The sequence below is a fragment of the Rhinolophus sinicus genome, chromosome 3 (genome assembly GCF_057876585.1).
Source record: "Rhinolophus sinicus isolate RSI-liver-muscle chromosome 3, RSI-T2T, whole genome shotgun sequence".
In the NCBI taxonomy this organism is placed as follows: Eukaryota; Metazoa; Chordata; class Mammalia; order Chiroptera; family Rhinolophidae; genus Rhinolophus; species Rhinolophus sinicus.
In genome coordinates, this window is record NC_142503.1 from 168,744,138 (window position 1) to 168,769,918 (window position 25,781).

At 41.6% G+C, this 25,781-nt stretch overlaps 1 protein-coding gene across 3 annotated transcripts in view; it reads left to right on the plus strand.

Moving 5' to 3' along the window:
• Window positions 1-1,177: 1,177 nt before the first annotated feature.
• The window catches only part of SYT16 (synaptotagmin 16), a 227,862-nt gene continuing 203,258 nt past the window's right edge, over window positions 1,178-25,781 (plus strand). The window contains exons 1-2 of one of the 3 annotated variants that reach the window (XM_074327395.2): window positions 1,178-1,438; window positions 3,850-3,954. In XM_074327395.2, coding sequence (XP_074183496.1) covers window positions 1,426-1,438; window positions 3,850-3,954 — 118 coding nt within the window. In that variant the 5' untranslated portion in view covers window positions 1,178-1,425. Of the gene's footprint in view, window positions 1,439-3,849; window positions 3,955-13,223; window positions 13,496-25,781 lie in introns of those variants that run through there. The other 2 variants (XM_074327396.2, XM_074327397.2) reach the window with 2 other exon arrangements.

Genomic DNA, 25,781 nt, shown 5'->3' on the forward strand with positions numbered 1-25,781 from the left:
ACAAACAGGGCAGATCTCTGTGGTTGGTAACTAAGAGGTGCTTCAGAATCACCTGTACTAAACTCACAAAGATTAAAAACAACAACCAACTGATGAGCTCCGGTACCACTCCAGATGTACTGACTCTGGATGTGGAGCCCACACAGAATACCCACATCTCCCTCATCTGTGCTCTGTGGCCTCATCAGAAAGGATGCCTGTGTTGTTCTCTGGGTGATTCCTATGTCTGCTTGGCCAAATAGGAGCTACTTCTGACCGTGCCTCCCTCCAGGTCTTCTCAGTGTCCAGCCCCGGGGCTGGGATAGCCCCGTCGTTTGGGTTGAATGTGCTTTCCCTGTGCATCAAACAGATTCTATCTGTAAGAAGTAAACAGACTGCCATATGCTTTAGGGCACATGTTTGAGCCATTTGATTTTTTACATAAAGAATCTGGGATCTCATGTACCATTCCCCTGACATACCAAGAGTCCATCAGAAATTGGTTTCTGGACTTCAAGAAGATAGATGTATTCAACTTTCACAGACAGCTTCGACTCAGAGCATCCCTGAAACAGGAACTGCCTGTGACGCACAAAATCGTCTGGCTCACTCATTCAGGCTGATCCACTGACTCCAGCGTCCAGCTGCAATGGTTTGCCAGTGGTCATCTGTCAATTTAGTTGCTCATCCGGTCTGCATCCAATCAGTTGGTCTTCCATTCATTTATTCATGCAGGCCTCCAGTCATATTCTCATCCACCCAGCAGATATTTACTGAGAGCCTACTATGCACTGTTTTCCCACTGGAGACAAAACAGGTGGTAACATGAGGGGCACAGGAACCTTGGAACCTACCGGGAAGGTATGTTGGGCGGATTTCCCAGGAGTCCCTGTGCACTAGAGGGTTAATGTCCCGCACCTGGCTGGGCGTTGCCTCCTACTCTCAACTCTTTTCCATGTTTTGCTCTGTTCCATCTGGGGTTGAGCATTGAGTCTTGTGCCCCAAGCCACAGGTAGGAAGCTCAAGGCAGGGATGAGGTGGAAACTGAAAAAGGTGACAGGAAAACAAGAATGTAGCAGGGAATATAGGGGAAAGGTAGTCTGGAGAGGTGCCTTGGCGTGGCCAAGAGCTTGTTTCCAAGTTGCTGCATTCATTGTCTTGGGGGAGGGGAAGAGAGGAGAATGGATAGCGGTGAGGATGCTGTGAGGCGGGGAGCGGTGGGTCAGCCGCCGGGCGCGGTAGTTTAGCGGGCTCTGCAGCGGACTGGGCTCTTAGGGCCCCCGCTGGGCGGCGGGGCGGGAGGCAGCGGCGGGGGCGCGCGGCGGGAGGGGCTGTGCGCAGCGCGGCCCCCGAGCGCGCGGGGCCTGGAGAGGAGCGCGCCGCAGGCTGGGCTCCGCGCAGGGTCCCCCAGCCGCGGGTGGCCGCCCCTCAGCCTCTGGTCAGACCATGGCGACTGACAGTAAGTGCTCTGGGGCGGTGGAGGCCCCGGGTGGGAGGCCGCGGGGCCCAAGGGTGGGAAGTTCTCCTCTTTCCGACGCCTGTGTTTATGCCGGGCTCGCGGGACCAGCGGCCAGGGCCCCCCTTCACCCCCGGGAGGGCCCTTGCCCCTCTGCCCATCGCCCTTTGCTACTAGGCAGGACTTGAGAGGCGCAGGTGGTCCTGGCAGCCAGCTCGGGAGGGATGTGGCAGAAGGGCGTCTGCTCCGCTGGGCGCGGAGATGGAGGGGACGCTGCGTTGCCATGGGGCAGCGGGGCCTGTCATCGCAGCCCTTCGGGGGCAGTGCCCTCAGGCCCAGAGGCAGCCTTTCGGGCACCTTGTGAGTTCAAGGTTCGCCTTGAGTTCTGGGTTGGATTTGCGCACTTGCCATTTCGGGATAAGGGTGGCTGCTCTGTGGCCCCACTCGAGCCATACTCCCAACGGGCAGCTGAGGGCTGGCCAGAGACCACATCTAGTCAATATGGACAGTGAATGCCATTAGCGCCTGGTTGGCAGGTTAAAACGACTGAATGAAAGTGTTGGAAGGCTTTGGGTTGGCCTGCTTTTGGCATCTTGGCACCACTGCTCTATTGGCTCAGTGCTTTTGGAAATGGAGTCACGTCTATGAGAGCCGGTTAAGTTAGATGCATGGGAAGCTAGATACGTACTAGTGGAGCCTCAAAGGGAAATCAGAGTAAAAGCACCAGTCACACCTGCTGCATACGGAGCATGTGGAAGGTGCTGGGTTCAAAGTCTCCAGCACACACATGGCATGTGTTAGAGACTCACTGAATGAATGAATGGTGTACTGGTTAGAGACACCTTTTGGTAGGCATTTTTGAGATGAGAAAAGGGACAAAGATAGGGGTCAACATTTTTGCAATAATTTATTATTATTTTTCTTTTAAACCAACTATTTTCCCAGCCAGGAACACAGCTTTGCTATGGTGCAGAGAACATGGCTTTTTGTAGCCAAATAGACCTGTATTTTAAACCTTTGAAAGTCACTGGAAGTAGAAGCAAGTGTCCTCTGGTTCTTTATCTTTCAAGTCAGGACAAAGCTGTACGTCTCTTGCACAGAGATGGGCACATGAGTGGCCTTCAGTAAAGGATGGTGGCCACCCCCCTGCTGCTTTGCCATCATTTTATGGGTGGATATACCAACATATTTCCCCCTTCTTAAATTAAATTAATGCAGATCAGGTGTTTCTAATAAAATCAGTGACTGGGCCAAGGCTCCCTTTTTCTCTGCTGATTCATAAAAAAGTACAGTCTGCCTTATTATTATTTTTTTTGTCTAGGAAAAGAAATGACAGATTTAAGCACAAAATAAAACTCAACAAAGAGGAAGATAGTTAGATTCGCCTATTCTTGTATTTAAGAAAAACAAAGGCAAAGGGACTCGGAGTATCCATGGGCATAATACAGTGGGACAGTGTTCTAGCATTCATTTTCCTATATTTTGGGTAAAGATGATACCTTTGGTTTCTTAGAAAAAAAATTGTCCATGCTCTGTCCCAATTTATTTAGATAATTCTTTCTTCTACTTCCTTACATTGGTATATTCAACTCTACTGGAGAATCAAACTTTATCTCATTGGTTTTGTTTGTTTTTGGAAAAAATTATGATAATATTCAACCAGCTTAGCTCTGGAGCTGATTTTTAGGCTCAATCTTAATTATGTTCATTCTCAGCTGGGATGGAGCTGGAACTCTGAAAGGTTTCCAGAGTGTAGGGTATAATTAGTTCATATTTGTTCTCATTCAGAAGTAACATGAGAGACTTACCTATATGTCCCTACTATGGAAACGAAGAGAAGGGAAGTATTGTCAGCCAGTGTCTTGAAAAATTCTCCACAAATCTTGACCAGGTCTGTACCTGAAAGTCCCTCAGTCCTCTTATAGTGAGCGCACAGGTGACCCTGGAACTGTAGAGCCCATGGCTCTTCCACAACATAGAGTTTTTTGATTAGCTCTGGTTCTCAGCCCAGCTGCATTTGAATTACTCCAAGAGCTTTAAAAATGTGCTGGCATTAGTATTTTGTGTATTTCAGTAAGTCTTAGACATTCATGTGCATCACAGTCACCTGGAGTATTTATTACAGATGGCCAGGCCACACCCCCTCCCCCCCCCACCAATCTCTGATTCCGTAAGTCTGGGCTTTAGCCCCAGAATCGACATTTCTAACAAGTTCCCTGTCCTCCTCCTTACCTCTTTGTAGGTGAGGGAATGACAGGTGAGAGGCAGGCAGGATCACAGAGTGACGATCACTTCTTCGTGGTCCTGTCCTGTCACTGTGCAACGAGTACTTGGCCTCATTAATATATATCAAAGCTGGGCACGGTGTTGCCCTGGGCTATAGCTGACTGCTTTCTCCATTTTTCTCCTCCAAGAAATTTCCCATGAGAGAAAAATTGGTTCTAAAGCCAGGCAAAATCTGACTCCTCGACTCCAGTCGTTTCTGGAAGGAATCCAGAAGGACCTTCTTTATGAATGTGGTATGTAAATGTATATAAGATACACAGATATTTTTAAAATATTTGCCTGGGAACTTATAACATTCACCAAAAAGAATGTAACAAATAGAAAGAAAATGTCCATATGTCCGAGCAACCTGTTGTCTAAGGGCAGTTTCCAGAGGGAACGGATAATCCGCGTGAGCATGTCAACTTAGCTTTCAGTGAGTTCTCGGGAAACGGGACTTTGAGATCCACAAATTAAATTCCCCTTGAGCTATTCATATTTTTATTTGGATAACTCAGGCATATAAGATCTTTAAAAGATTGAAAAAATTGTAATAGAAAAAATTGTAATAGAAAAACTAGTAGGGAAAAAAACCCTGTTATCATGAGCAGCTGGTTTATTATATAAAGCGGTGGTACTTAGGTATTTGAACTATGTTTCCTCAGCAACAAGTATTCCAGATCATTTTGTGTTTCTAGATCATAGTGAAGTATTTTTCTTGTTTTTTTCCATTTATGTCATTTATTGCATTATTAATACTTCTCCATATAAGTCTTTACTGTTGAACTCACTGTAGTCTGTTTATAAGAATAACTTCTCAGGAACAACAAGGCATTTTTGGGCAGTGTTGGAAATACGTAACTATAGTAGGCCCCAGAAATCTCAGGCATTCTTGGGTAGATGGATCTGGGGGGCTGTTTTGTGAACATTTAGCTTCATAAGGGAAACATCTGGTCCCCAGCGGGTTGATCCTAGTGTCATTTTGCCCGGTCCATCCACAAGCTGATTGTTGCTACCCCACAGGCAACCTCCACCGGTGGCCTTTCCTTCTCTTCTATTTTCTGGTCAGCAACCTGTAGCTTCCTTTCTCCCCATCCTACCGACCCCATCAGCAATTTCCACTCTGCTTAGTCTTGGGGAATAGAAGGAAGAGAGAGGAGGGGAGGGAAACATCAAATTTAGGAAAAGGTAAGCAGATAAATGTTACAAACCTCTGCCGAACAATTAGTTGAGAGGTTCAGGGCTTAGGATGTTTAGGATTGAAAAGAAAATTGCTTGACTTTCAGTGAAAATGAACCGAGTAAAACTACTTCCAATCATAATTATTAAAAAGTGTACAAATGATGCCAACTAAAAATAAAGACAAAATTAGAAAATTATTACTTTGTGACCATCACAATAATAATTAATTCAAACAGGAATCATCCATGGATGCTAAACTATTGTGTGAAAACGTGAAGAAGACCAGAGTATTTACATCCTTGGAGAATTTCCTCACAGATTACTTACTCATTGCAAGGGGTAGGGAAACGGTCATTTTGCAGGTGAGAAACCTGGGATATATTACCTTAACCAAACAATCCACGTCATCATCACTAGTAACGGGGCCAGCTGATAGCCTGTTCTTCCTGATATGAAGCACTGAGGAGGACACAAAGCCACGTGTTGTGCCAAAAATGTATACATAACTTGGTTCTAACTAGGAGGAAATATTGGACAAATCCAAACAGAGACATTGCACAAAAGTCAGTGTCATAAACGATGACAGAGGCATTGTTCCAGATTGAAGGAGACCAAAGAGACAATGAAATGCAATGAATCAGATCCAAAATCAGGGGAAAATGCTACAAAGAACAATATTGTGATAATGGGTGAAATTTGAATATGAATTATGTATTGGATACTAGCCTTGTATCAATGTTAAATTCCCTAAATATGACTTTTTATTGCAGTTTGGAGGGGAATATCTTTCTTCTTAGGGGAAACTGAAGTATTTAGGGGTAAGGGACATGATGTCTGCAACTATTAGTTTGGTGCAAAAGTAATTGCAGTTTAAATGGTTAAAAAAAAAAAAAATTGCGAAAACTGCAATTACTTTTGCACCAACCGAATGACTCTCAACTGGTTTAGGGAAAAAATGTATACATGTGCACATTTATATGAATATGTGTGTTATACAAGAAAGAGAGGGAAAGCAAATGTGGCAAATTTGAACAGTGGTGAATCTGGGAGTTCTTTATATTATTCTTGCAACTTTTGTGTAAATTTGAAAAAAAATGGCAGCACTTGGATGCAAATCTGTAATTCTAGGCATTGTGGTCTAAGATTATTGAGTTTACTCTTTGAAAGAAATAATGTTGAAAGACTCCTAATTTTACACTCCTAATTCTGGTTTGAGGTGATAATGTCAACAAAATTGTTTATATAGAAAATTTAATATATATTTAAATTTATTAAACAAAAGAAGAGAGAATAGTATAACAAATGCCCATGGACTCCGGTAGCCCAGCTTTGACAGTTAGCACTGCTTTGCCAATCTTACTGGCTCTGTCTCTCTCCTACCTTTTTCGGGGGAGGTATTCAGAAAGTAAATACAAGACATCATGCTATTGTAACTGTTGATGCTTCAATGTGCCTCTGTGCACCCTCATTTCCTCCCATAACACCCCCCGCCATGCTGCTATTGCACTTAAGAAAAGTAACAATTCTGCAATTAGAGATGACAGTATTTAGGTATTGTTAGTGTTATAGAACAGTAACCAGAGTTCTGAGAAACACACTGATTTGACATACATGGGTTGTACACTTGTTTTCAGTTTGAAAAGCTGAGTAAGCCTGGGTAATTACAGACGGTGTAGAAGAAAGCATCTGACAAGCTCCTTGTTCTTGTTTTGCTTACCAAACTCCTCCTCTTGTTTTTAAACAAAGGATTAACTTCTTGAAGAAAACCTAAATATAGGTATGGAGAGAGTAATCTGGACTGATTTACTTATTAGATGTTATCCGAATGAAACAGTCTGAAAGTCAGTAAGAGTGACAAATAAGAATTCATCCTATTTCATTCTATTTGAGTAGAATTCCACATATTTTAATTTCAGCCATGGTGTCTTTGATTGGGTAAGCCCAGAGAAGCCTTTTCTTGATCGAGCTGACTTTCTGCTTTGTAAGAGAAATGGGCCAGATCTCTTGGGAGGAATAAACTTCCTCCTGTGAATGGTAGAATTGGAGGACATTTGTTCTTTTAGACCCCTAGGCTATTATTTAGTAGTTAACTACTCTTATTTAGCATTATGGGTTGATAAAATGATGCCCATTGTGCCATTTAATAATGATTATCTGTATGGTAAAATAATGGTAAAACTCATTGACAGCTCTTTCTAATCAATTAAGGAAGTATCTGAAGCACATATTGCAAATAAAATTCGTATGCACAGCTATCATCCTTCCATTAAGGGATTATGCACATCTGATTTAGGCCGTTTAAATTTATGCATAGATACCATCCCTTTACAATAGATTTTCTCATTGCCAGAGTATAATATTCTTGAGAAGTTCTAATTTTAGGAATGCAGTAAGTCACATTTTATAGTTTGATTTACAATGGAGTAAAGGTTGGAGACATAAAATAATTTTATGCACCTTATGTAAAAATTCCCCTGACTCATACACATAGACTAGAATATTTACATACTGCTCTAAGCATAATCTACTACCAATCACAATTAGGTTTTCAATTGACTTAACTCAATCAAAATTTCAAAAGATTGATGAACTCAGTGCCAGAGGTTCAAAGGTGCCGGATTTCTGAACTTTGGCCCTGCCACTCACTGAGTTGCAGGAATTAAATGAGGTGGTGCACATAGTAGGCATTATATATTTGTCTCCTCGCCCCTACAAGATCCATCCCATAATGTGTGCCTGATGTTACAAGAACAATCTGACTTTCATAAATGGGGTTGCCAGTCATTGATTCCATTTTTTAAAAAGATTTTATTGGGGAAGGGGAACAGGACTTTACTGGGGAGCAGTGTGTACTTCCAGGCCTTTTTTCCAAGTCAAGTTGTTGTCCTTTCAGTCTTAGTTGTGGAGGGCGCAGCTCAGCTCCAGGTCCAGTTGCCATTTTCTAGTTGCAGGGAGCACAGCCCACCATCCCTTGCGGGAGTTGAACTGGCAACCTTGTGGTTGAGAGGACAAACTCCAACCAACTGAGTGTGGCAGCTCAGCTCAAGGTGCTGTGTTCAATCTTAGTTGCAGGGGGCGCTGCCCACTATCCCTTGCGGGAGTCGAGGAATTGAACTGGCAACCTTGTGGTTGAGAGCCCACTGGCCCATGTGGGAATCGAACCGGCAGCCTTTGGAGTTAGGAGCATGGAGCTCTAACCGCCTGAGCCACCGGGCCAGCCCCATTGATTCCATTTTTACTTGTGAAGAATAGAAAATTAAGACCAAGGATCTGTTTAGCAACATAAGACTGTAAGAAAGAGAATCTAGGAGAAATGGCCAAAAGGTACAGAACTCAGATTTTAAATAGAAGTGTTAATCATGATGTTTTCTTCCCCAGTGCTTATTGTTTTGCACAAGTGTGCCTGCAGCATTTACAATGAAGATGTTGGCTTGCGGGGCATATGCACACATACAGCCTTCATATCCTAGGGAGATTTCAGTGGTGGGTTCTTGGAGGGGCTCTTTGGTTGATAGTCTGGGATCCTCTGCCGACTTGCTCTTGGTGATCTCTCGGGACTGCCTCTCTCCTGGGCATGACTGGTGTGGCTGTGGCACTGGTGGATGTGGCTTCGGGGTGCCTCCACAGAGGCTCAGCCCCTCCGGGCTCTGAAGTCTTGTGAAAGCCGGTCTGATGATGTCAGTAAGCTTGAGGAAATTGCTGGTTATCCATTATTGAGCTTTAAAAAGTCTTAATTTTCTAGTCATGTCCACATGTAATGACCTCACCTGCCTGGTGTCCCATAGTCCTGACCTTGGCCATCCCGGTTCTGAGAGTCGCCTTTCTCCGTCTCCTACTCCTGCCCTGGGAGGCCTGTCCACTGCCCGTCTTGACAGTCTCTGTTTCTCTTGTTCTCCAGCTCATGCTGTAACTCTCCATATCTGCCAGTCTGCTTTTTCCTTCCGTTTTACCATTCCTTTGAATTTTGGCGGAGATGCACTGGCCCTGTCAATCTCAGGATTGTAGAGTCACCAGCAGCTAGGCTGCGTGTATCCAGCCTCCCCTGCTTCTCCATAGGGAGGAGGGAGAAAACAACGCTTCAGTCCTCAGCCCCACCATCCTGTCCTCAGGTATTTTAGAGGTCCATTATAGTGTCTTTCCTAACTGGCCTATTAGCATGAAATCAATCGTTAGATTTAGTGGTGGTAATTAACAATCATAATTATACATTATTTTTCTTTGTGCTCCCCTTGTATTTATTACCTATTAGTGCAGAACAAATTACCACAAACTTAGTGGCTTTTAACAACAAACGTTTGTTGTCTCACATCTCTGTAAGTCAGGAGTCTGGGCAGGACTTCTGGGAGTCAGGAATCTGCAAGGCTGCATGAAGGTATGAGCCAGGGCTAGTTCTCATCTGAAAGCCTGAGGCTTGACTGGGGAAGGATCTACTTCCACACTCACACGGTGTTGGCAGGATTCAGACCGTTGCAGACTGACGGACTGAGGATCTTCATTTCTTGCTGGCTGTTGGCCACCCTCAGGTCCTTAACATATGAACCTCCCTAATATGGCCACTTCCATCATCAAAGCTAGCAAGGAACTGAGTCTCCTAGCAAGGTAGGTAGTGCAATCTTATGTGATAAAATCATGGAAATAACATCTCATCACCTTTGCCATAGTCTGTTGATTAGAAGCAAGTATAGATTCTGGCTAAACTCAAAGGGAAGGGATTAAATAGGAGCCTGTGTATTAGGAGGTGGAGGCAATTGGAGATAGTCTTAGAGCCCATCCACCATACTCCTCATGAAACTTTTAGCATCTACTTCTTCAACTAAATTTTTGTTTGGAGTATCACATGCCTCTAAAACTTTAGATAACATTGGGATAATAAAGCCTGAAATAATAATTGCCTCACTGAGAAAGGAAATATGCTAATGTTAACCAAGTTTGCATTGCTAGGACAAGACTTACAGCGACACTCACTGGAGCTCAGCAGTCTGCTTAATGACCCCTTCCAGTTTGAGAACCAGTGGGTTACAAGCAGCACATCCTTGTGTAACTCAGAGGTCAGCTTGAGTTCTTTGCTCCCACATCCTCCTTCACACAAATCACAGAAATCGAATTCCTGGAGCTCGATTTATCATAGTCGCTTCCAACTCTTTGTTCCTGCTTTTAAGTGTCTCTTGATCTCTGCACTTTTACTGTGATAGCTGCTCTTGTGTCTACATTGTACTGACCCAGATGAGAAACTGAATCCATTTTATTTCCCATTTTACACGAACACATACAATCCATTCATTTGAAAGACATTTGAATATGTAGACCAATTGGTGGTTTGGGATGATTGAAGAAGTATGTATTTTAGTAACACAAACAGCTTCAAATTGAATGCTAGATGTGCCAATTCTAAAATCCATTAGCCATTCCTTCACTATCCTCTCCTTACAGTCCTCTCTTCCTCCCACTGATCATCTTTTTTTCTGTAGAATGATTTAGCAATTCCATTTGTTTCCTTGTTTTCTGTAATAATCAGGTTTTTTCCCCCTTCATCGGTGTTTTACTTAACAACACATTTCTTTTTTAATTGGAGAATAAAAATACAAATTTACATAAAAATTAAAGACTGTTAATAGTAAAGCATTTATCTTACTCACATAAGGGTATCTGTTAAATAGCATCAGTTTTTTTTATTAAAATTTTTTCAATTATAGTTGACATACAATATTATATAGTTTTAGGTATACAACATAGTGAATAATCAGGGTTTTTATTGCAGACAATAGAACCCACTCAACTACTTAAAAAAAGGGATTTAACTATAGAGTATATAGCAGCTTACAGAATTATGTGAGGATGCCAGGGAAATAAGCTTGGTAGCCAATCAGTCATAGGTAATATATATCTCCATTTATTTATGTCTGTCCTTATTTCTCTCATTAGGGTTTCCTACATTTCTTTGAATAAATTTTCTTGTAGTCTCAAATTAATATCAAATTAGTTTATTTTCTCTCATGAATTCATGGCAGTTTTCAGATTGCTGTCCGTGGATGTTCCAGTCTCCCCTACAAAAGTTGCACTACCTACATTGATAGGAGAAAGGGAAGTGGTGTGAAGACAGTGTAATTGAAAGTCGACGTTCCCGTTACTGAGGCAGTTATGCCTGCCTTTGATGAAATATTTGACATTGAGTTTGTCTTTCCTGTTTTCCTCTTTGGACAAGGCTCTATCAGGCCCTTGAAACTGAGGAGGTTTCAAGTTAGACCTCAGTAAGTTCAGTGGTAACTTTGTGCTAGCCAGCAGGGTCAGGCCTCATCACAGGTATTGATTCTCCACAGGTAGCTGATCCTCGAGCTGTGGGGCCAATATCTGAGAGCTACGTAGGCCTCACCAAGACTCTTGCAGGGCCTGCCTCTAGGAAATGGAAAAGTGAATAATATGAGAATAAATCCCTCGGGAGAAAACTCCTCTAGAAACAGGCTTTCTAACTCTACTATGTTAACAGCCTCGTGGATTCTGTAACAAACCCTAGGTCCCAGAACTTTAGTTGAGGATGTGCTTCTGGTGTACAGCGTCACTCTGCCACCTTGTGGCCATGCTTGAGAACTGTACTTCCCCCCCCGCCAAAAAAAAAAAAACCGGTAGCTTGCTTCCTAGACCCTAGTATCCTGAAAAGTTGTAATTAGTCATCCTGGGTTGTTTCTGCCTTTGGGTTTGCCATCCAATATGATTTGAAGGAATATGTCACAGCACATACTACAAGCAGACTTTCTTTCTAATAGTTTTAAACGGATATTTGTGCAAGAAATTTCATTGTCTATAATAGCATCTTGATATATTAGATAAAGTGTGTTCAAAGTAAGAATGGGCCAATATTATGTTTCAAAGCTGTTGCAAGGATGCTCTGAGGGATCCTGTAATATTCCTGAGGACTGGAATGAGCGTTGTGTAGTAGGTATTAATTTTAGATCACAATATTGTTTTAGGTCACATTCTCTTATTTCTGTAAATTACATGGACTTAGTTGTCTGGCTGGAGGGAAAATTCCATCTCAATCATTATTGAGGTAACTTCACCCCCTCCATGGGGTTGTATAAGAATCCCAGGCTAATGCAGTGCCACAAATTTGGGGTGGGGCTAGTATGCTCCATCATGATGGTCGCACAGTCTGATATGCTGCAGCTGAAGACTAACAGTCTAGGCCGAGTCAGATGACCCCCGCCCCCCAGTGGTTCACAGCTCCGATAACTCTGGGACACAGTATATACTGTCCATCCATTGTAGGCTTCCTGGAGTACCCCAACCCCACCCCCCCACATCCCCAAATCCGGGCACAGTGGGAACGGGGCTTGGGTTTATGACAGAGTGCAGTCCTTCAAACTCATTCCTTTCCCGGTCTTGAAGAATATCCGTGTCCTTTCCCTTATGGCAGAGGCCTTCTTTCACAAACTACTGTCTGGATGGGAACTTTTGTAGGATCTTGCAACTTCCATTTATGACCCTGCAATACACAAAACCATTAACAATCTCATGTGACTCTGGTCAAGGAGTCCAGAACTCCAAACTAACAGTTGTCTGTTTACCTTCTTGGCAGAGAGAAGGAAAAATGCTGATAACAGCAACAGCAGTAGGAAGAAAGGACGAATTAACACCTCAGTAAATCGTCTTGTTCCACTGCGTTTGGCCCTGGCAACAGGCCTAAGGCCCAGGCAGTGCAAAGTTATCTCTTGACTTGGGTCAGCCCTAGCAGTTAAATGGATGTTTGTTTATTGAATTTGTACCATAGGGTAAGTACTCGTATTGTACCAGGTTTTTGCAATATGAAGACCTCACAGTCAGTTACATAATGTAAGTGGGGTACTAAGTGCTAGGAGAGGGGTACCACCAGAGTTGTGTGGGAGTGCGGAGGGAGGTGATAATGACTCCACTTGATGAGGCAGGAAGAGTTAGATGACACTTGAGTTGGGCCTGGAATCCAAGAAAGCATCTGCACGTGGGGATGGGTGAGGCACAGTACACCCCATGCAGTGGAAACTGCAGAAGCACAGGTCTGTAGTACCCGAAGTGACAAGTGACTGGAAATGCTTTGTGGCTCATTGTGATGCATGTGTAGGAATTATGTGTGGGGGTGAGTGAGTGCAGGTGAGCTGGGTTGGGGCCTAATCCCAGAGGACCTCATTTACTATACTAAGAAAATTTTAATTTATCTTTTAGGCCAGCAAGTCACAGTCCATTTGCTGTTGCATTGGATTCCCAGGGGCTTACTTAGGGAAATGTGCCAGTCTCTCAGGGCTAACTATATTTCTACCTATTTCTCTCCTGTTCAAGTAGCTGTAATTAAAGTGGAAAGGAGCATGGTGGAACATACCATGTTTCCCCGAAAATAAGACCTAACCAGAAAAAAAGCCCTAGCATGATTTTTCAGGATGACATCTCCTGAACATAAGCCCTAATGTGTCTTTTGGAGCAAAAATTAATATAAGACCTAGTCTTATTTTTCGGGGAAACACGGTAGATGGGAGAGTGGAGGAGAGAAGAGAAACAGGGAGAGAGATGAGTTAGCAGTTGGCAGACCAGGCAAAGCAAGAAGTATTCAGGGACTGAACTCTGGTAACGCACGAGGAACATATGGAGGTAAGAAACATTTTGGAGGAAGAATCCAGGGCTTATAGATCTTAGTTTAGATACGGGGGTGAAGATTATATGGTTTTCATTAGACAGCTGGTTGGGTGAAAATCTCATTGAAACAGAAAGCAAGAGAAGCATATTTGGAGGTCAAGATAATGAATTGTTTTGGGGCACATTTAAGATGCACGTGGGACTTCTGGATAGGGAAGCGAGGCAGGCTGTTGGAAATATGAGTCTGGAGCTTGGGAGAGAATTGGTGGTTTCAGATTTGGGAGACATCAGTGAAAGGACTGAGAAGCTACGCAAGTGAGCAAGTAAGATCACTCCTGAGAGTGAGTAGAGGAAGAAAGGGAGAAAAACGGCAAAGCTTTACAGGTGCAAATGTTTATGAAGAGGTGGCTAACTAGAGCGTCACAAATGAGACCAAGAAAGAAGAACCAGAGGTAGGAGGGAGGCCCTGAGGGAGTGTGGTCCTAGCCGCCAAAGGCAGCAGTTTTAATGTCTTAAAGTCTAGAGCTCAAACAGCAGTGAGAAGGTGGCTGGTGACCTGGGAGTTCGTTTCAGCTGACGGGTATAAAGAGAGCTGGAGCTGCAGGATCAGAGTCCTGAAGGTGTAAAGGGAGATGAAGGGGTAGAGCTAGTGAATACAGGCTGTTCTGTCAAGAGATTTATAGAAGGTGAGGCGATGAGAGGGCAGCTCAGCATTCCAATAAAAGATTTAAGGGGGGAGATTTGAGTGGATTTGTAGGCTTGAGAGGAAAAGCCAGTAGACAGGGAGAGACTGAAGATGTGTAAAATGAGAGATAATTAATGGAACAGTCACCCAAGTGAGAGGAAGGCAGTGGGATTAGGTTAGCCCTGTGGATCTCTGTCCTTTGGAACCTGTTTTGGGGACTAGGGACCAAATTGGCTTGAGAATCTACTGAAATGGGGTAAAAATCCCCTGGCATCTCCCTGGGCTGAATAACAGCCACTGTGGGATGTAAGTAACCACAGGTCTCATAGGCTTATCTAGAGATAGCAATTTGGCCTCCCAGAACTATCTAGGATCTTTTTGGAGGGCACCATATGTAATTCAAGTTAAAAAGAAAAACTCACAGAGTATCTACTCTTAGCAATCATTGTGTTGGGACACACTTGTAGCTATGTCCCTGGCTTTTGTTCCATGTCACAGAGAGTGCTTGGCAGCTCCCCAACTAACCTGGTATGGTTATAGGAAAAAAGAATGACTTTATCCCGTGTCAGTACTTTCATATTCAACAGCATGTAATTGGAAGCAATGGGGAATTCCCAGATTAGCAATTTTGATTTAAAAGTCTTTTGGAATACCTGAGTCTGGTTAATTTGAAATTCTTTAATTTTAACTGATTATCTTAATTTTTTTTTCTAATTTTATTATGTCTATCCAGTAACTAAATTGTAAACACTTTGAAGAAAGAAATTCTCTTATGTTTATCCTTTTGGTATTCTCTAAATCAGATGCATTTGACAAAAATCTATTGCTTTGGTTTGAATGAGAAATGCCTCTAGTCCTTCTGTTTGTCCTTGTATGTGTTGGTGATAATTAATAAATCTGAATGTCCTGACTACTCTTGAGGACAACACTATGTCTTCTTTTTGACTCTGTGACAGGGTTAAGGGGCTGAACTAGCTGTTATGAAAATGACAATTACTCTGAAGGATTATGTGAAAATGCAAGACATCTTTTTTATTTTAAAGAAAGTTAATTAGGATTTTTTTTTTTTTGAGTCAAGTTGACACTATAAACACAGAGTTTTGTTGCTTGTTGAATTACTGATGATTTAAAATGTGGAGTTTGACTTTGTGTTGTTCTTTACTTGCCCCAACCAAAAACAGTTTTAAAGGCAGAAGATATGAAACCATTCTCAACCCTTGAGTTACTGGGCCCTTTATAGGCTGGGTATCTTTTCTCTGCTGCTATATTGAGGGTCAGGGTTTTAATGCACAATGGGAAGCCGACATTTTGCAAATGGGGAAACTCAAGCCCTGAGAACAAATGAGTTCTTTAGGAATTTACCTAAATTTTGTAAACACTGTTGATTATCCTTTTTGTTTTTTCCACTTGCCTAGCCATGACACGCAGGAAATACCACCCTGCTCCCACCTCATTTGTATATAGAAAGGAGTTCAGGATCTTACTTTTGTTTGTTTCATAGTAGTGATAATTCCAGCACTTGGTTCTTAAGGTAAAGACTCTTTTTCTTGGATTTTTCTCTCATCACACTTACTTTTATGGGAAACAGTGGAGGCAAGGTTATATGAACTATGAATGCTGCATTGAATATTCTTTTTCTGAAAGGACCCAGATAGGTTTATTGACCGTTAGCTTGGTGTCCAGAAAGCTTTTCTCTGTTTATAATTCAGTAACTACAAGTCAAAAACAAAGTCCTTCAAGTCAAGAGGCCAGCCAGCACAGGTACACGCCGCCAGACAATTCAGAGCTATCTGAATCAAGGCTAATTTCCTAAGGAGACTTGAAGGATCAAGCTTATCTTATGCCTATTGGGTCAATTAATTAAACTGTAATTTTGTATGGAACTACAGATGTATGTGTGTATATAGTAGTATGACTATTAAGCTTTTAAAAACTATTATGCAAAATAGTTTACCATACAAAGAGTGGTAATTATGTTGTTATTTATTTATCAATTATAATATTCAGGCAAAGTTTTTCTACTTCTTAGTGTTTTTTGGAGCAGAAGCCAACAAATCTCATGCAAGGGGATCCAATGCTTTTGCAATAAACCTGAGTGGTTTGCTAAGTCTAAAACTGAGACAGCTGGGGAAAAAAAAGCCTCTCACAACTAATATATTAAATTAATACATGCATTTTATATCTTTCCACTTATATGTTATCCCTCAAGTCCTTAAAGGCATATAGAAAGGTAGAGCCAATTATCAACAAGAAAAGTTATAATTTAAGTGTTGGAGAGGCTGTGGAGAAAAAGGAGCCCTCATTTGTAAATTGGTACAGCCACTATGGAAAACAGTATGGAGGTTCCCCCGCAAAAATTAAGAATAGAATTGCCATATGACCCAGCAATCCCTCTTCTGGGTATCTACCCCCAAAATCTGAAAATGTTTATCTGTAAAGATATATGTTCCCCTATGTTCATTGCAGCTTTATTCATGGTGGCCAAGATGTGGAAACAACAAGTGTCCTTCAATAGATGATTGGATAAAGAGGGTGTACCTATACAGAGGGTGCCACAAAAATGTATATACATTAGAAGAAAGGAAAACTATATTAAAATTGTAATACTCAATATATACCAATAACAAAAGATGAATACAAGTCACATTTGACTTCTGCAGTTACAAGAGATGCTCAAAGTGGTTACCATCAGTGTCCAGACACTTATGATTATGGCGAACTACTGCTTGAGCAACATTGACGAAAGTGTCCACTTGTATATGATTTTTTGGCACCCTGGGTATACAATGGAATATTACTCAGCCATAAGAAAAGATAAAATACTGCCATTTGCAACAACATGGATAGATCTTGAGAACATCATGCTAAGCAAAATAAGAGAATAAGCTGAGAACCATATGATTTCAGTCATGTGTGGGATATAAAATTGAAAACACCAAATGAACAAGACAAACAAATAAAAAAACCCCAGATAGACACAGACAAGAGTTTAGTGTTTACCAGAGAGGAAGGGAAGAGGGGGGAGGAAGGAAAGGGTAAAGGGGGTCAAATAGATGGTGACAGAAGATTTGACTTTGGGTGGTGAGCACACAATGCAATATAAAGATGGTATAGAATTGTACACTTGAAACCTATAGAATTAATGTCACTCAATAAATTTAATTTAAAAAACAGAAAAGAAAAGAAAAGAAAAGAAAAGAAAAGAAAAGATAGAGCCAGAAATATGCCTGGTGTAGTTGAGGAATGGCAGGGAAGCCAGTGTACCTGGAGCAGAGTGAGCGAAGGGCGAGTTGAAGGAGGTGAGTTTAGGTGACGGAGGGCAGGGTGGTGTAGCCCTCAGAGCGAGTGTGGAGACTTTGAAGCTGTGAAGTAGTTCGATAACAGAAGTAATGTGAGCTAACATACATTTTAACAATATTGCTCTGGCTGCTTGTTTGAAAATTGACTACAGGTGAATGATGGGTGACACCAGTTAGGTAGAATGTAGGCCAAAGACGATGCTAACTTGCTTTAAGAGGGAGCAGTGGAAGTGGTGACAACTAGTCAGATTTTAGCCTCTCCCTCCCCCTCCCCCTCCCCCTCCCCTCCCCTCCCCCTCCCCCTCCCCCTCCCCTCCCCCTCCCCCTCTCCCTCTCCCACACACACACTCATCTCCAATATAACATATCTACTGTTTTGAGGCTAGAACTGGCAGGATTTGCTGATAGTCTAAACATGCAGTATGAGACAAAGAGAGACATCAAAGAGCATTCTAAGGACTTTGCACTGAGCAACTGGAAGGAAGGAGTTGCCATGAATTTAGAGAGAAGATTGTAGAAGGAGTAGATGAGGGCAGGTGAGGATGGCAGGGAGATCAATAGTCTAGTTTTGGAAGCACCAAGTCTGAGATGTCCATTACACATTTTGGTAGAGACAGAGATATGTAATCGGCACTTGGATGTCTGAGTTTGGAGTACAGGGGGAAGTCTCAACATAGCAGTTTGAGAGTCATCAGCCTTTGGGTATATTAAAAGCCATGATACTGGCTCACATCCCCAAAGGAGGAAGCGTAGGTCTGGAAAAATGGCTAAGGACCCAGAAGTGAAGGTGGAGGACTGGCAGAGACTGAGAAGGAGCAATCGGTGAGGTAGGACAAACAGGAGAGTTAATATCGTAGGAGCCAAGTAAAAATTTGTTTCAAGAAAGAGAGAATAGTCAGCCATGTCAAATGTGGTCGGTAAGTTAGATAAGGATTGCGTTAGTGTGAGCTCCTTTAAAAGCAGAGCCTCCTGCGGACAAGGTCTCCAGTACAAGTGTTATTTGGGAAGTGATCCAAGGAACAGGAATGAGAGAGTGGGGGAAGTGGGACCATGGAGGAAGAAAGCCAGTATAGGGTGTGTTTTGGGGTGGCTGCTCTAGATTATGGAGTCAGCTCCACTGAGACATCTGAGAAGGGCACAGAGTGCTCCCAGAATTGTCTGTTCAAGTGATGGGAAGCTGGGACGTTTCCCCCATTGGTTGAGGGTTTTCTCAGGACGTTATCTCCCCTCCACTTCTGTGCTTTGAAGGCTCCTATGGGAGAAAGCCTTGAGGCAGAAAAGCAGAGAGAGGTGAGGTGGGTGCTTGTAAAGATGCTGTTAGTGAGCATGGAACTTTCTAGCACAGCTGTGGTTGACATCAGAGGTGGGCCGGGAGCCTGATGCAGACCAGCATAAGTGTCTGCTTCGAAGACTGACAGTTTGTTACTGGGAAAATGCCATTGAAACCTCAGCTCTTGTCTTCTTGAAGGAAAGCCTTCAATCAAGAGACAGAAATTTGTGCAGCAAGAACAGCAGAAGTTTATTTGTAAAAGAAAGTACACTCAGACATGGAGGGGGCTGACCCAAGAGAGGGAAACAGCCTCGCCTTACATTGTGTGAAGGCTTTTATTTTATGGGTAGAATTGCCTCCTCCTTTCCATCTCTTATCTCTTTCTTCCCCTGACGTGCTGAGTCCTCTGGCACTTAGCAATGTGTTTCTTTGATTTAGGGGCATGTGTAAACCAAGGGGATGTGGTTTTGATTTTGGGAAATGTATTTTCACATCCCTTTGGGGTATGTGTAAACCTGGAGTCCTGTTGGGCTAGTAGGGTATTGGTGACAAACAGGATGGGTTCCCCCTTCTCTGACTTTTAACAACTATCTCTTTGATTTAAAAGTAAGTGTAAACCTGGAGTCCTGCTGGGCAGCTGTCAGGGCTCTTGACCCAGGTAGAAGCTGCAGCAAGGGGCTTTCTAATCTGGGCAAACTTTCTCCTGCTCGTTTCTATCTACCTACCCTATCAAGTTGACTGTTTGATTTTGCAAAGTGGATGCCTTTGACCTTGAGAAAGCAGTTTAAGGGAGTGGTGGGGCAAACCTGAATAGAGTAGGTTAAGGAAAGGAGAAGAGGGACTGGAGAAAGTGTAATAGCTAGCACGAAAGGATTGTGGAATAAAGAATCTGGAGGGGAAGGAGCATCAAGAGAGATTTATTATTTTTAAGATGGGAGAAATAAGAGCATTTAGACTGATGGGAATGAAAAAAATCTTTGATGCAAGAAAAGAATTGATGAAACAACGTCCTTGAGTGGGTGAATCCAGTGCATTAATGGAGGATTTGGCCTTAGATGGGAACATGGACATTCATCTGTAGTGAAGGGAGAGAAAGTATATGGAAGGTTGGACCCTTTTGATCATCTTTCATTCCTTCCCTACAAAAGACGAAACAAGGTTATCAATCCAGTGAAAAGGGGTAGAAAATGTGGCTGTTGGAGGGGAGAGGAGAAGGTGTGAAAGAGTCATCTGGGATCGCAGTGCATGGGAGTGACCAGTTTGTGAGTTCTCGCTTACTGATGTGCCGGATGAATACAGAAAGTGAGAGTGAACATTTAGAAAGTTTTAGAGCAGTTGACATCGCTGTAACATTTTTGTTGTATTTTACAGAAGTATTGGTCTATAATGGAATGGAAATAAAAACATCTGGTCTTTCACAACAGATATTTTGAGAGGCACTGGGCTAGGAGAGTGGGAGAGAAAAGACTAGGGAAATACAGGAAAGACGGACAAAATAGGACGATTGCCTCACAGCACTGGGAATCCCCCTGAGGCTTGTGCTGGGGATACAATGTCAGGCCATTCAGCTCACTGAGTGGTTTTCTCTGGTGGTTTTCTCCAGCTGCCCCAATACAGTCAGACTCTGTAGAGTCAGCAGAGTTGGATTTTACCAGAGTGTGGTTTTGCCAAGTGGGTTTGAAGTAGTGGGAGTATACAGTGAGAGGGATAGTGACTGTCCGTGGCATTGTAAGCTGGGGAAAGAAGAAAGAAAATCTTGAGGAGGGTGAGAGATACTGAAAAGGTGGTGGGCTTGAGGGAATGTAGATCCTGGAAGACTCAAGTGATGGAGGATAATTTCTCTGTGTCCCCAAATGATGTGGAGAATTTCCTGTGAGTGAGTGAGTGCCGGGATTGTGTCTCATGAAACTGAAGAATGGAAGCACGGACCCAGGAGAGGCGAGGAGTTGTAAAAGAGGATAGTTTATTAAAAGTAAGGGTTACAGCTCCCGAGCGGGAGGAGGTTGCCGAATGAGATGTTCCCTGACTGAGGCAAAATCTCTTACTTTTATACCTTCCCTTGCCTGTTTGGGGAAGGGGAGCTGACACCTTTTAATGGAATTAGTCTACCAGGTTTATTCTATTTGCCCACCCTAAAGGGATTAGCAAAATAACCCATTCCTATCTATCAGATCTGCTGCATTTGTCTGGCCAAAAGGAATTTATGAAATAATTTATTAACTTCAAGTCACATTCTTATATCTTTGTCCTGGAGTGAAGGAGCCATTCCAGAACCTGGAGTTTCAGGATATGGCTGCCTTTTGTTTATTCCACCAGGGGCCTCCCTGTCTACCTAACAACATGCTAATCTGTCTCACAAGAGTGGTTAGAGTTCTAAGAGGAGTAAACTAGAAATACAGGAAGTGGTGATCAGAGAGCGGGATTCTTGATAATGAGATTCCTTACAACACTGCTCACAATAGCAAACACTGGGAAAGAACCCAAATAAATGAATTTGCATGTATACAATGGACAATTTTGAAGCCCCCAGTAGTCTTGTTTTTCTATTTTTGTAGTCACCCTTTATCAGGTTGTGGAAGTGGCCTTCTGTTCCTAGCTTACTGAGAATTTTGATCAAGAATGGATGTTGAAGCTTGTCGATTGCTTTTTCTGCATCTATTGAGAAGACCATATGGTTTTTCTTCTGTAATTTGTTAATATGTTGAATTACATTGATTGATTTTGAATATGGACCCATTCTTTCACTCCTTGAATAAAACCACTTGGTCTTACCTATGTATTATCATTTTTTTAAATGTATTGTTGAGTTTCTTTAGATAATTTTTAAAGAATTTTTGTGTCTGTGTTCTTATGAAAAATATTGGGCTAAGTTTTCTTAATATTTTTGCCCAGTTTCAGTACGAAGATAATTCTAGCATCATAAAATGAATATTCCTTATATTCTGTTTTCTTGAAGTGTTTGTGCAAAGTTAGCTGGTTTTATTTTTCTTTAAATGTTTGGTAGAATTTTCTAGTGAAGCCACCTAGTCCTGGAGGGTTTCTTTTGTTTTTTTAAACTTTAAATTCAATTTCTTTAATAGATATGAGGCCATTTGGGACTGACCTCCCTTCCTCCTTCCCTTTCTTCCTCCCACTCTCTCTACTTCCTTCTCTTCCTCCCTCCCTCCCTCTTTTCTTTCTTTTCTTACAAAAAGCTGTAGATATTTTTCCTTTTGTGATTTTTCCTTTCCTTTCCTCTTAGCAAGATTGTAAGTATACAGCCCAGTATTGTTAATCATAGGCCCTGTGTTGCACAGTAGATTTTCAGAGCCTATTGATTTTACATAACTGAAACTTTGTACCATTTGACTGACCCTTCCCTATTTTTCCCTCTCCCACCCCCTGACAACCACCATTCTACTTTCTGTTTGTCTGTGTTTAACTATTTTTGATTCCACATATAAGTGAGATATGCAGTATTTGTTTTTCTTTGTCTGGCTTATCTCACTTAGCACAGTGTTCTCTAGGTCCACCCTTGTAGTTGCAAATGGCAGGATTTATTTCTCTTTCAAGACTGAATAATATTCTACTGTATGTTTACACCACATTTTCTTCATTCATTCTTCAATGGACTTTTAGGTTGTTTCCCCATCTTGGCTATTGCGAATAATGCTGAAATGAACATGGGAGCACAGCTATCTCTTTGAGATGCAGACTTCAGTTCTTTTGGGTATATACCTAAAAGTGGGATTGCTAGATCAGATGGTAATTCTATTGAAAAATTTTTGAGGAACCTCCTTATTGTTTTCCATGGTGGCTGTACCAATGTACATTCCCACCAATAATGTACAAGATTTCCTTTTTCTTCACATCCTCACTGGCACTTCTTGTCTTGTTTTTTTTTTTTTTTTAAATAATAGCCATCTTAACAGGTATGGGGGTATATTTCATTGGGGTTTTGATTTGCATTTCCCTGGTAATTAGTGATGTTGAGCACCTTTTCATACACCTTTTGGCCATTTGTGTCTTTTTGGGAGAAACGTTTACTAAGATACTTTGCCCATTTTAAATCAGTTTTTTTGTTTTTGTTTTTTACTGTTGAGTTGTATGGGTTTCTTACATATTTTGGATATTAATCCCTTATCAGATACATGGTTTACAATATTTTCTCCCTTTGCTCAGGTTGCTTTTTCATTTTGTTAGTTGTTTCCTTTGCTGTGCAGAAGTGTTTTCATTTGATGTAATCCTACCTATCTATTTTTGCTTTTGTTCACTGTGGTTTTGGTGTCATATCCAAGAAATCATTGCCCAGTCCAATGTCTAGAAGAATTTTTCCCTATGTTTTCTTCTGAAAGTATTGCTTCATGTTTTGAATTTAAGTCTTCAATCATTTTGAGTTGATTTTTTGCATATGGTGTGAAATAAGGATCCAATTTCATTCTTTTGCACGTGGAGAGCCAGTTTTGTCAACACTATTTATTGAAAAGATTATATATTCCCCCATTGTGTATTCTTGGCACCCTTGTTTAAGATCAGTTGACAGTATGCGCGTAGATTCATTCTGTTCCACTGGTCTCTGTGTCTCTTTTTATGCCAGTACCATACTGTTTCAATTACTTTATAATATATTTTAAAGTCAGGTAATTTAATATCTCCAGCTTTGCTGTTCTTGCTCAAAAATTTTTGACTATTCAAGGTTTTTTGTGATTCCAGCTGAATTTTATAATTTTTTTTTTCTATTTCTGTAAGAAATGCCTTTGGGATTTTGATAGGGATTGCATTGAATGTATAGATAGCTTTATGAAATATGGACATTTTAGCAATATTATTAATTCTTCCAATCCATGAACATGGACTGTCGTTCAGTTTATTTGTCTTTTAAAATTTTGTGGTTTCTTTTGCTTTGTTGAACTTCTAATTTGTTTATATATTGTTTTCTTGATTTCATTTAGCCTATCTGTGTTCTCTTGTAGTTCATTGAGCGTCTTTAGGATGATTATTTTAAATTCTTTATCAAGCAGTATATGGATCTGCATTTCTTTAGAGTCAGTTACTGGAGGCTTATTGGTGGTGATATGTTTGCCTGACTCCTTATCATCCTGCAGCCTTGCATTGGTGCCTGTGAATTTGAAGGAGCAGTCATTTCTTTCAGTCTTTACAGATGGGTTTCAGCAGATAAAAACTTGCTCCTGCTGGGTCCCCACTCCGATGGGACTACCTCCGGGACCACAGTGTAGTGAGGCCAAAGCTAGGTTACAAAGCTACTTCCTGGTCCATAGTTGGACATAGGTGAGCATAGCTTTTGCTGGGTCCTCGGATAGACTGGACTGCTCCCTAGACTATGGTTTTCTGAATCTACCTTTGATTCTGTGGTTGGTGTGCCTGTTACCAACGCATGATGGGCATGGTTCTTACTGGGTGCCTAGCTGCCCAGGACTGCCTCTGGGACCATGGTTGAGTGGGGCTAGAGCTGGTTCACAGGGCTATTTCTGGGTCCTCAGTTGGGTCTGAGCTTGGGCAGGTCTGTTGTTGGGTTGTGGGTAGGAGGGGCTGGTGGTAGGACCACAGATGAGCTGGGCTGGGGTTGAGTTCTCAGGGAGATGGGGCTGCCTCTGGGTCCGTAGCCAGGTTCACAGTTGGCAGGCCTACCTTCTCAAAGTGGGTTTCCTAGTTCTTTCGTTTTACTGTGGTGTCTCAGCCTCTTACCTGGATCCTAAAGCACTCACAAAGGCACTTTTGTCCATGGGTGGTTGCCAAATCTGTGTTTCTGTGTGGGCAGGGTGGGGCGGGGTGGTGGATGAGGACTGGGGACCTCCTATTCTGCTATATTGCTGACATCACTATTTGTTTCTTTTCTCATTTTTTTTTTTTTTTTTTTTTTGCATTCAATCCTACTATAGTAGAAGGCAGGGAAGTCTTCCCTAAATAGAAAATAGAAATAGCAAGTAGTTTTCTAATATATACTGGGTATTATCTAAAGATAACATCTCTTAAAATGTGTATACATTTTTTTGGCACACTCTGTATATACATATATACCGGTACATTTATTTCTTTTCAATTACAGTTGACATTCAGCATTATGTTAATAGGTGTACAGCAAGTGGTTAGATATTTACATAACTTACAAAATGATCCCCTGATAAATCTAGTACCCATCTGGCACCATACATAGTTATTACAATATTATTGACTATATGCCCTATGCTGTACTGGTGACTATTTTGTAACTGCCAATTTGTACTTCTTAATCCCTTCCTTTTTTACCCAGCCCCCTAACTCCTACTCCCATCTGGCAACCATTAGTATGTTCTCTGTATGTATGAGTTTGTTTCTGTTTTGATTGTTCATTTATTTTGTTTTATAGATTTGACATATAAGTGAAATCATATAGTATTTGTCTTTGTCTTATTTCACTTGGCATAATACCCTCTAGGTCCATCCATGTTGTCACAAATGGTAAGATTTCATTCTTTTTTATGGCTGAGTAATATTTCATTGCATATATGTACCACATCTTTATTGAATCATCTATCGATGGACACTTAAGTTGCTTCCATATCTTAGTTACTGTATGTGAAATGTCCTTTTTAGTCTCTTGTTATAGCCTTTGTCTTAAAGTCTATTTTTGCTGATATAAGTATTGCTACCCCAGCTTTTTAATATTTTTTTATTTCCATTTGCATGAAATATCTTTTTCTATCCCTTTACTCTGTCTGTGTCTTTTGATCGGAAGTGGGTCTCTGGGAGGCAGCATGTTTATGCATCTTGTTTTCTTTTCCACGCTGTGTTTTTTGATTGGAGTATTGAATCCATTTACATTTAAAGTAATTATTGATAGGTATGTAGCTATTGCCATTTTATTATTCATATTTTTGATATTTTATTTTTTCTTGTTCTTAAAGAAGTCCCTTTAACATTTCTTGTAATATTGGTTAGGTGCTGATGAATTTCTTTAGCTTTTTTTGATCTGTTACGTGTCTCTCCAGGATTTTTTCCATTTCATTAAAGCTTGCAGGATTATTGGCATAATGTTAATAATCTGTTGTTAATCCTTTAATATTTATA